Genomic DNA, 12160 nt, shown 5'->3' with positions numbered 1-12160 from the left:
TACGCACATAAGAGCTAATTCAGTCTCGATTGACAATAGCCATAACAACAAATGTCCTTCACTGAAAATTGCTCACGCACTCAGTCCTCTGAAAAAAATATTAACCAGAAGACTCGTGGGTGAGCTGTGCCGGGAAACCTTGACTCGTCTCTCCAGTTTGCTAGCGTGTTTTCTCTCTTTTTCCTCACCATTTCTTGCCACGATTGCCCCTTTGCATCGTCCCTACTACATTTAAGCCCCTAAACCATGGAACATATACTATCACTCCTGGAACCCCCTACTATTTTTACTGAAACCGCTTTTTTCTATCCTAGGACCCCTACTATTTATACCTGGAACCTAGACTATCTAACCTGAAAACCAACTTTCTATCCTGGATATTACCAAATATCCCTACTGTCTTAACTGGAACCACTACTTTCTACGCCTGGACGTCAAGGGGTAGGCCTGGCTAAAAGACATCAAGTAAATCTCCTGCATCTGAGAAGCTTAAAAGGTTATGGTTTTCGTATGTACACTCACAACTTTTCCTACCCGTTGAGGGTGAAGGCTTTCTGGTTTTCTTAACCCTCTCCTTTACCGGCCTTTGAATAAGCCACAGCTTAGCTTTTATTACACAGAAATGTACCTCGTGTATACACGGTTTGTAAAGCTTGTTTAATAAGCTTAAGGAGTGAAATTAACTTTCGGAATTAAAGAAGTTGTGCCATGAGCCATTTGTCTATGTTCTATATACAGTTGTTTCTTAAAACTGTTTTCGTTACGAGTTCAGTACAAAGGCTATCAATAAATAAGTAGGCCACCCTTTATGTTCACAGCCTTTTAATCCAATGAAAAAGTTGAAAAAGGCTACTGCAGTTTGGTCGTGTGGTGTCTTAAATCAATTAAATGTGTAATCAACTCGCTGTCCATATCCTGAGTAATAACTGCACATTTGTACTCAAGTACAGAGTATACTCAAGTATACTCCACCCAAGGTTGAGTTCGATTGATCGTATTCCGGAATACAAATACACAGAAAATTGCGACAAATCTCTTTAATCGAGTTTAATGAAACTCGAGTAAAATTGACGCAAGTCGAGGACTTTGAGTCAGCAACTTTGAATTTCTTGTTTTGAACGTACAATAGATACGGACTTATTAGATAGGGAATTTGCAGCTTATAGGATACAGTGTACTGTATCAGGAATCCAATTGAAACTCACTAAAAAAAGTCTGTAACTCGTAATGGGATCCATGACCTACCAGACCGGCTTTTCAAGTAATATTAGTGAAAATGCTGCGTTAGGAAACGAATGTTTGGGAAATTTAGTGATAGCCAACTACTTTGGAAAACACATGTGTCTGTCCTAATATTATTACTCTGCGAACAGAGTCTCCTTCGATTTTCATAGATAAGTCGGGAAGAGGAAGGAACCTCTGCCAACACCCTCGACAATTCATATTGAGCATGCTCCAAATTCAATTTTTTTTAAGTCAGTCAATCCGTTACCGTAGCATCCACTGCGTTTTTCCGCAAATGTAAATGTCAGCGGGAATGTACCGGTTCTTTTTCGCCCTTCTGCTTCTGTGTTTCCTCTGGATTTGGAAGCTCTAAAGGAACAATTTCACCTTTGGAATCCAAAATTGCCATGTTTCAGTGTAAAGAAGTTAAAAAAATCTTACAGCTAAAGGACTTGTCAGAAATTAGCAGGGAGGAGGAAGTGGGGGGTGGGAATTTTAAATTTGGGTTCGGAAATTAGGTGAACCCTCCCCTTGAGCTTGGCCTAAAATATCATGACCCTCCCCACCTTACAGAATTGAAAGAAAAATGTTCCAGGCTCTTTAAGGTGCAGTATTGCAAGCCAACAAGAAAAAAATGGAAACAAAAACAAAATAAAAGGAAAGCAAAAAAAGCTAGGGCAAAAAGAATGGAAGTTAACTGCAAAAGAGTTATTGAAACCATTGCACCTCAGCAAGAGTCGCATGATGTTACAGAGCCTATTGGTCCATTATCTCTTCATTATGAAGGAATAAGTGGGCTCCTCAAAACACAAAGGCCATATATCCAATACGCCTTTTTTAATTATCAAGCAATATCTACGCTTCAACTTAAATGAAAATGATGATGATGATGAAAGTGATTGTATCAATGCTGATGACATAAATGATGATGATCAAGATGCTCACAGCAGCATTGATGGTGATGCTGAAGACAGTGATGAAAAGGATAACCAAAACTCCAATAACATTAATAACAACATTATTCATAATAAAAATGCAAGAAGACTCTATAGCATTGTTGTAAATGACAACTAGACGTCTGTTAAGTTCTTGCAATTATAGTACTTCACAGTTTATATCCATAATGTTCCGTTGTTCCTTTTTTACCAAGTAAAGAATTTCCTTTTTCTTCTGTGGGTGAACTTCTACATGATCACGGGCATATATTTTCATGGCCCTCCCCCTTTTAACGGCTCATTTTTCATGACCCCTCCCTTTTCTGAGTCTCAAAAAGTTTTGACCCTCCCTTTACGACCTTTTGTTTCCTAAGAGGTTCGTTAAGATGTAGAGGCGAGAAAGGGAAGAAAGCGCCGGACATGGACATCGCAGAAAAACACAAAATCCAAAGACGTTTTTGGCATCGCAGGTGTTATCCACAAACAGTTGTAAAAGAATAAGCATAGATATTGTTTCTTAAATATTTTTGTTCAAAACCCATTTGTTTATCCTTCCAAGAACTTCGCGTAACACTTACTGGATTGTGGATCCGTTTACGCAAGTAAAATCGGCTAAGTACATGATTAAATCCAAAACAAATTCCACCTCGAATTTGGGTGAATTTTCCAATTTTTCTAAAACTGAACGTTCAATCTACAATTTTCTCAAAATTCCTGCATGAAATTAAAGCGACAGCTATTTGTTTTGTTATGGAGCGTGGGCGCAGAAAGAGTCAGCAAAACTCCAGAATATGGGTGCGTACACAGAGAAAACTGGTTTATCCAGTATAAAACTTGTCTGACTCATCCAAAAAGCTGGATGATCGGCAGGTCAAACGATTTAGATGCATGATGTCAGCAGAGTCGCCTCCTCTTTCCCGACTTATCTAGGAAAGATCGAAGCGACTCTACTAGCAGGGTATTATATTATAAAACTTGAACCGAATTTTCGGTCCCTGTTCTACCGATGTTTATGAGAATAAGTTGCCATTAATGTTTTTTGTTTGTATAACATGCCTCAGTCAAGGAATTTATCTATATAAATCCCTCAAACAAGAGATTTGTACATATGAATTCCTGATTAATAGTTATGAATTCAATTCATCAACCCCGCCCTTCCCTGCTACGTTATCAAGCCCTCCCCAGACTTTCAGTTTGTTGAATATTCAAGAGGGTTGTACGTTAAATTAAATAAAGGTTGTTGAATAACAAAAGAAAGTTGGGAATCATGAAATAATCTCTTATGACATAAAGTAGGCTTACTTCAATAACTATTGAATTTCATTTGTAGGCCATTTCCGAATTGCCCAAACCTCTGCTTCAAGCGAGGCTACAATAGGTGCGAAGCCATCGACATAAAATTGGTTTTTCATTCTCGTGCAAATAATGGCTGCGGCCGCACTTGGCAAGTTAACCGGGTTAGTTTTTGAAAATCCAGGTTAAAAAATCTTCAGAACGTAAGTTGGTTAAAAGAGTTTAACCAGGTTAATTTTTATCAGCGATCGGACTCGAGTTAGGCTTTCCCATAGTCATTCAATGTCGCGCGGTTTTTTGTCATTTTCTTTCGCTCGCTTGACTCACTCATAACGCTCGCCTAATAGTGACTGACAAAATTTGACCCCGTATCACTGATAAAAAGAGGTCGACTTCTTAAAAGTCTTAATTCAATTGTATTAAGAAAGAAAAACTGGACTTGGAGCGAAAGAAGTAATTTCGAAACTGTTGTTCTTGTGTGCATGGTAATTAAAGCCAAAATTTGGACCATTCTCACCCGTAAGAGGAGATGATCGACTAATTCATAAGGTTAACCTGAGTTAAACTGCCTAGCGAGGTAGTAAAAAAGCTAACCTAGTAAAGTAAATCTATTGTTCTTGCTTGATTTGCATAACCCTGTTAGAACTGGGTTAAGACTGTGGAAGACCATGCCGCACCCGCAGTTTTTTTAAACGAGTTAACTTTAATTAGTTAATTGGAAATAACTCGGTTAAGACCCCAAGTGCGGTCGCAGCCAATATATTTGTGAAGGTTTTGCACTTAGCCTCGTTTTGAAAGCGAGAAATTGGAAACGGCCTATTAAAAAGGTACACCTTGCTCAGCAGGCGGCTTTACTTCCATGGTAACCTCACGGGTCGAGTATTTATGCCTCTCACTGGTCGGCCGAGAAAAATATTGACAAACAGTTAACCTCTGTACTGTTTGTTACCCAAGGAATCCGCCAGACTACCCCAACTTTATTAATTAAAAAGAAAATGAAAATAAGTGGACAACTAAAGCCTTTTTTGCTATTAATCGTTTTCTTTATGTATGCAGTGTTATGTCAACGAAACTTACAAAACTTTTATTTAACCCAGGGGTTTCGATCATAATCTGTTACTGAGCAGGTGTCGATCATATTTAAGGCAAATTTTCCTCTTGCAGATGTTGTAGTCAATTTTTTCATCTCAGGTAATTTTCATTTTCTTTTGTTTCAACTTCATTAGTAGGTATTACCATACCAAAAAAAAAACAAACAAACAAAAATTACCTGAGAAAAAAAATTAACTGCAACATAGATTTTCCACCTAGGTGTCGTTATTTGAAGTCGTTTGCCAGAGACGTTGAATTACAAGTTACCAACGCATTATTATTATGCATGACTAACTATTTAGTGTTCAATGTATTTAGGCGGTTGATGAATTACAACCATTCTACAGCGAACAGCTACCACAATTTGATTACAAGGTAACTTTTTTCGTTCAATTACAAACAGCCTATTATAAACAAATTACATTCATTTTTAATAATTAATAGAAAGCTCAGCAGCTAGTTTACAGAAAAACTGCAGGAAGTAAAATAGTGCTTTGCACACCCGATTAACATAATAAATTGATTGTAAGATTCTTGTTTTAGCCGAAGAATGGTGGAACATTTTCAAACTTTCATACAGGCTATTGGTTTTCCGTTGCTTCCTATTTAATAATTTTTTTTATTGAGCAAAAGCTTTGATGTCAGTTCCTTACCGATCGTTTGGTGAAGTACTGCCGGGTAGCAGCATATCACCCACAACCTGTGCGAAAACCGACTTTAAGTGACGGTAAGCATACCAGATTCGGGTGGGGTTATTATTACAGTACATTAATTTTCAAGGACTTTGAGAGGCTGTGAGACGAATATGCTACGATGTTTCTATCGAATCCAAACCTGAGACCTTATCTTTCAACATTCTTAAAATAAAATAGGACTGAAACAGTATTACTGACATAGCTTAGATCCAAAACAGTTGAGAAGTTCCCTCGGCCTTCAGTGTATCTTTGTGAGTATTTAGATTAAAAGTATGTTAGCTTGAGTCAACACGGGCACAAACTTCGAGACTCCCAGTTCGCCATCCAAATTATGTAAGACCGACTTAAAGACGTGAATCAGTTTAGAAAAGCGTTATGTGTTAGACACAGTGAAAAACGTTCTGAGAGTCAATCAGCTATGAAATTAAGTGTTTCGAAAGCGACATTGCCTTACAAGTACACAGTTAAGGTGCCGTCAATTAATTGAATTTGATTCCTGATCAAAAGTGACACTGTCGCTCGACTGAATAAGCTGAAAGGTGGCAATACAACCATGATGATATGCCCCTCGCGCTCCTTTACCAAACTATAAGTTGTCTTCCTCCCACTACGACAAACGAATTGAAGCCTCAGTAGCTATTTGATAAAATGGCTAAATCTTTCCTCTAAACCTGAATGCTGACAAATTCTCAAAATCGAATATTGACTCCCGATGAAGGACAAGAACGTTTCATCTGAAACGTGTTTTTTTAGGAAAAAAGCATCTTGTTGAAGACCACTTATTAATTTACTGATGAGCTGTTTCTTTTTTGGCATACCGAATCTCTTTAATAGGTCGTATGATTTTCGTCTTGAACTCATCACTGACAGCGATTTGAAAATCTTCAATTCCAACAGAAAATAAAAAGTGGCAATAAGCAGCATTCTGAGTAGGAATGTGGCAGGCGTTTGTCGACAACACGACACTACATGGTGTCAGATATGTTTTTAAGAAGCGTCACATTCTCACTCGCTTAATCTGGTTTGTGCTACTGCTGACCTCTGGAGGATGTTACATTTTCACAGTTTACACAGCTGTCGTTAGATACTTCGACCGTCCTATCAACACTGTAGTAAGCAGAAAAAATGTGGAAGGATTGGATTTTCCAGCAGTCACAATCTGTCCTCAAAATGACTTTGCTAAAAGCAAGCTATACATGACAGATGACAATCCATTATTCGCTTCCACCGGGTTAAATATTAGCGCCTGTGCCGTGACTTCAGAAGTAAGGGGCGATCGACCTTGTGGATGGTCACTTCTTTGCGCTTTGCCTGAATTTCAAGCCTATTTAGGCCCCGCTATACCAAACTGCACGAAACAATACAGTAATGATCTTTGGAGTGAAATTCAAAAATCTCTCCATTATATCGACAAAGAAGTTATGTATCGTTACTTCAGCCAAGAATTAGACTTTCTCATTGGCCCAGCATGTAGCTTTAAACAGAATATACATTGCTCAGCAAGAGATTTTGTTCCCTTGGAAACTAAATGGGGTAAGTGTTATACCTTTAACTCAGGTAAAAATGACAAAATAAAAAATGCGAACAGTGCTGGCATATCATTTGGATTTGCTGTCATTCTCGATGTCCAAAGAGAAGAATACAGTTTTGGAAAGCTTTCAGAAGGATTCAAGGTGGTGATTCACAAGCAAGGTGAATTCATCAATGAATGGGAAGGAATCAACGTTGGACCAGGACAGCATGCTGCTATTGTGCTTTCGGAGAAAAGGGTAACGTTCCCCACTTGTTTTCAGTGAAAGTGGCTAATTGTCACGCTGTTTGTTCTCTTTTTAAAAAGCTAACTTTTTTTGACATCATTTGTATTTGAAAAATTGAAACTGTCTCCTTTCGTCCGTTGCAATAGTCTGCTACACAGCCGTTTTTAGTGTCGTCACGCAACGCTCCTCTTTAGTGGGGAGGAGTGTTGCGTGACGACACTAAAAACGGCTGTGTAGCAGACTATTGCAACCGATAGCAAGGATGGAGATGGATTGAAACTTGAAAATTGTGGGCCAACTTCATAACGGAATCAGTAGACTCCCCTAAGAAAGCAATACCCTTGTGTCATAGCCTTTTTAGGAGAAGACAATGAAACCTTCATTTCTTTCTCGCAATCTAAAATCTATTCATAAATATTATTCATGCTGATATCTGTAAGACAGGGATCACGCTTACGTTACTCTGTTATTGATCGCGGCCTTAACAAAAAGCTCATCAGCCACGGTCTTTATCCTTTTGTATCGTCGTGGTCATAGTTGTACTGTTCCATTTGTTGGGACAGAAATTACAGAAATATAACGGTAAACTTGTCCTAGCGAGTTGCGCCGTTTTCCATTTAATTTTGAAAATTATTAATTATTAAAATAGGTGCAATATGTATGAAAAGCTATTCTTATACAGTAGAAACCAAATAGCAATAAAAAATATAAATATTCTCCCTGATCCTGCTCGCTCCGCCAAAAAAAGTTACAATTTCTTACGTTCTCTGCCAAGAATACAGATTTCATGAAGTGGTGACGTTAACGGTAGATGGAAAGGGTAGAGGATCTTGTCTCAATACTGAGAAGCAATGCAATTGGACTTCTAATTTTTTAAAGTTATTTGATACGGTATTCTGTAGTACAAGAATCTGGAAAAGCCGTACTCCACCAATTGTACCAAGAAGACTTTGAAAACCTTCGATACTTACACAACAGCAGGTTGTCTCTTTGAGTGTGAAGCTGAGATGATCATCAAGGATTGTAATTGCCGACCTTCTGGTTATAAAGGTACTAGCAATTAAGAATGAATAACGAATTTTAACGAAAGATATTTGATTGTAAATCCATCAGAACTTTTTTAAAGGTTTAAATCATAAGTTAGCAACAGTTCCCAACAAACATGGTTTGCAAAGCGTAAACTGGCTTTCTACAATATTAACGTGTTTACTAATGCAAGTGAGCAATTAGAAGCAGAGCGGTCGTCCCATAGTAGTATGGTAGGGGTGAAATTAATCCCTTTTTGGCAAGGAATCTCATTAAGGAGGGCGTCGATGACGTCATAGCCTTTTGTCTTTACCTCATGAATAAAATGCACAGAAATCTCATTATTTCGTATCTCTTGAATTCTTAATACACAGAAACAACAGACTCACATAGCAATCACCGGTTTTCATCAGTTTAATAGTTAAGATGTTGTAGGATGGATGAAGGGTCGATGTGCGGTCAATGTGGTGGAGGGAAAACAAAAATAAAAAATAAATTGAATAAATTAATTGTGAAGGAGCAGGAGGGGGAGAGGGATAAGTAAAACATTGTGTTTTGTACTATAAAGAGTTAGTTTGCCTTCGCCCTCGTTAATATGCACGATTTGGGCGCCAAGAAGCATTGAAACGGGATTTTAACAATTGTTAGACAATGAAAGAGGCAGAAAGAAGAACTTGCATTATAACCTGGGTGATTTGAAGTCACAGGTGGTTGCATAACAAGATATAAACAGTATGAGGCAAAAAGTTAAAAATAAACTACGACACCATCCATCTAAAAATAGCAAAAAACTATTAAACCTATATAAACCAGTCGAGGTTACGTGAGGCTATTGTTTCTGTTGTATTAATAATACAAGAGATGGGAGATTAATCAAAAAAGGGTTTATTTCATCCCTAAAATACTACTTCCCACTTTCAGGATCAAAATATTAAGGCGAAAAGCTATCACTGAAACACCTAGTTTGATCTTAATTCCGTTCAATTTCTCCATATTCCAAGACACAAATAAAATCCAAAGTTGCAGCCGAAAGCAGTAAATTTCTAATATGCGATAAAAAGAACAAAATCTTTTAAAAACGTGGTTCACTTTTTTATGCAGCCCTCCCGCAGTGCCCTACCGGTGGGTCTTTAAAGTTTCTTCGCCTGATTTATTTTAGGGAAGGTTCCCGAGATGCACGCATGCGTAACGGAAGAGCAGGTAGACTGTGTTTCAAAGGTTTTAGGTAAGGAATGACTGTTTTCCATCACTTAAGCACTTACTTGCCGAAGTTTTCCCATTTCGTTTTTGTGCAGCGAAAATACAATTATAATGCTCAATTAGTTTTTTTATTGAACTTTTTGTCTACTTCTATGTATTTATTTTTTTCTGGCCCTTCGAAAGCTGGTGAACTGATTTTTCTCATTTACTTTCCTACTCTTTTTTCCCTACTTCTCAGGCAAAAAGAGGAGGTGCTAGAGAAATTTAAAGTCATGTTAACGACAAACGATAAACGTGAATTTGTACCACGTGACCAAGTTTTTCGCTCTTCTTCTCTTTAACTGTTCTTTACTATTAAAGTTTGACATTATTTTCATCCATAAGAATTGTTTTAAACTGTTTTTATCAGCTCATGTTCTGCACTTGAGAAATTCTTAACTTGAGTCTGTCGTTTGCCGTTTGCCATAAACGTGACTTTAAATCTCTCTAATATTTTCAAACGTAAACAAAATATAACCTATTGGCTGAACTACATGCAGTCAATTATATCCCAGTCTTTAATTTTCTAATTAAAACATTTTAATTATATAAAGTAAACAGCAAGTCCTGTGAGTGTGAAGTTCCCTGTTATCAGACCAAATTTAACACTGAAGTGTCCTATACAAAGTTTCCTAATCCTGGCATGGCTAAACTCCTGCAGTTGCGAGGCTACAGCCGCGATTTCCAATACCAAAGGTAACTCAACTAAAACTTAATAATTATCTCTAAATTATCAAGAACTTTTTTAGTAGTCTGAAGTGTCAGCAGGGGTTTGACTGTAATTCCTTTTTTGCGGACACCTGCTTAATACTGACACCTCATTATGACGGACAGTTTGCCTTGTCCTTGGGGAAACAAAGCCGTTACATTTTGTCTTAATTTAACCTGATAAATGCGGACACTTTTTATGGCTCTCTCAGTGACCGAGTAAAAGGAGGTTAACTTTTGGGTCATTGCTATGATAAAGGGAAGTGCAGAGGTACTGAAAAAAAATTATTTACTTTTTCCCCACAGGGATAACCTTTTACTTTTACAAGTTGGATTCAAATCACTTAGTTATGAGATGCAAGAACAGAGACCAGCTTATGATATCAATTCTTTGTTTGGTAAAGTATTATTCATATTGATTACATTATTAGCACCAGTAAACTGAGAAGTGTTAACGAGCAAAGTCAATGCGTACCTTCGTATAACAATGCTAGGAGCTCATAACACATGATCGTGTTCATATACATCCATTTTCGGGGGGAATCACATTAACTTGAGGGAAAGTATATGAACGCGGATAACATCTCATTAAGATATTAAACAATAAGCTAATTTGCACGTGACATTACACCGGCCATCTTAGTGGTCTAGGCAAAAAACAATGAATCCCCTTCTTTATTGGGTGTCTTTATCAAGTCATCGGCGTTAATTTTTTCCCCTGTTAATAAATGAGATTCCCACCATTAAATACGACATAACTGGTGCTCCCTACACTACTTTTATCTGGTTCAATTTAAAGTCGTTAACAAGGTCTCCAAGTAAAAGTTAATGGACAAAAGCATAGAAAAATGGATATTCTACACAATCACTCGACTTACAGACTAGCCAGTCTCACTACGTGAACAGGATGCAATATGATTAATGTTTCAATACACAGTTGATGTAAGCAAATTCCATTTATACACAACTTTTGTCATTGGGCTAATAGACCTATTTGGATTGTTTCCTCATTTTTCAGGCGATATAGGAGGTAGTATGGGTTTATTCTTGGGGTGCAGCCTGTTAACTATCTTCGAGTTCTTTGACTTTCTCATCAGCCTCCTAACAAGACGACGGCATCGACGATTCCCTCATCCGATGTCAGTAGAAGAAGCACCGAAAAATCAATGACACTTTTCCTGCACGTTTCTCGGGAATCTAGAAATGTTCCAAAGCTATATAAACTCACACGTTTTTTAGAGTAACAACCAGTATAAATAGTCTAAATGACGTAAGATGACTTTTTAGCAGTTAATATTATTTAGACACTGCGATAGGTAAGCTTTTTTTGTTTTGTTTTGTTTTGTTTTTTTCGTATTACGCACTTTAGGGCTAATTCAGTCTAGATTGACAATAGCCATCACAACTTAATATCCCCCACTGAAAATTGTTCACGTACTCGGTCCCCTCAAAAAAATATTTCCCAGAAGACTCTTGGGTGAGCTATGCCTGGAAACCTTGACTCCTCTCTCCAGTTTCCCAGCGTTTTTTCTCTCTTTTCTTCCTCACCATTTCTTGCCACGTATGTCCCTTTGCATCGTCCCTACTACATCTAATCCCCTATACCATGGAACACATACTTTCTCTCCTGGAACCCTTACTATCTATGTGGATTCCCAACTGCTCACGCCTAGAACACCTACTATATATCTCTTACCGAAACCCCTTCTTTCTATCATAGAACCCCTACTATTTATGCCCGGAACCTGAAATACCAACTTTCTATCCTGGATATGACCAAATATCCCTACTGTCTTAACTGAAACTACTACTTTCTAGGCCTGGCTCAAAGACACCAAACAATCTCCTGCGTCTCAGAAGCTTAAAAGGTTATGGTTTCCGTATGTACACTCACAACTTTCCTACCCGTTGAGATTATGGCTTTCTGGTTTTCTTAACCCTCTCCTTTACCGGCCTTTGAATAGGCCATAGCTTAGCTTTTACACAGAAATGTACCTCGTGTAAACTGACGCGGTTTGTAAAGTTTGTTTAATAAGCTAAAGGAGCGATATTAACTTTCGGAAGTAAAGAAGGTGTGTCATGAGCCATTAAGACTACAAGTTCAGTACAAAGGCTATTAATAAATACGTTGGCCACACTTTATGTTTACAGCCTTTTAATTCAATGAAATAACAGCCGAAAAAGGCTACCG

General features: G+C 37.8%; 1 protein-coding gene across 1 annotated transcript; it reads left to right on the top strand.

Annotated features, from left to right (window-relative positions):
* Positions 1 to 6174: 6174 nt before the first annotated feature.
* LOC140927965 (acid-sensing ion channel 2-like) lies at positions 6175 to 11139 on the top strand. The gene is made up of 6 exons (XM_073377707.1): positions 6175 to 7008; positions 7899 to 8046; positions 9182 to 9247; positions 9816 to 9957; positions 10276 to 10367; positions 10988 to 11139. The coding sequence occupies exons 1-6, from the start codon at positions 6175 to 6177 to the stop codon at positions 11137 to 11139; spliced, it is 1434 nt and encodes a 477-aa protein (XP_073233808.1).
* Positions 11140 to 12160: the final 1021 nt, after the last annotated feature.

Source organism: Porites lutea, chromosome 1 (assembly GCF_958299795.1).
Source record: "Porites lutea chromosome 1, jaPorLute2.1, whole genome shotgun sequence".
NCBI classification, from domain to species: domain Eukaryota; kingdom Metazoa; phylum Cnidaria; class Anthozoa; order Scleractinia; family Poritidae; genus Porites; species Porites lutea.
This window is presented reverse-complemented; position numbering and strand designations above follow the sequence as displayed.

Excerpts from the sequence above, each read along its gene's own strand:
- LOC140927965 (XM_073377707.1), top strand. The coding sequence starts at position 6,175 with ATGTGGCAGGCGTTTGTCGACAACACGACACTACATGGTGTCAGATAT. Across the intron at positions 8,047-9,181 it reads CCGACCTTCTGGTTATAAAG|GGAAGGTTCCCGAGATGCAC; the intron begins GTACTAGCAATT and ends GATTTATTTTAG. Across the intron at positions 9,958-10,275 it reads CGCGATTTCCAATACCAAAG|GGATAACCTTTTACTTTTAC; the intron begins GTAACTCAACTA and ends TTTTCCCCACAG.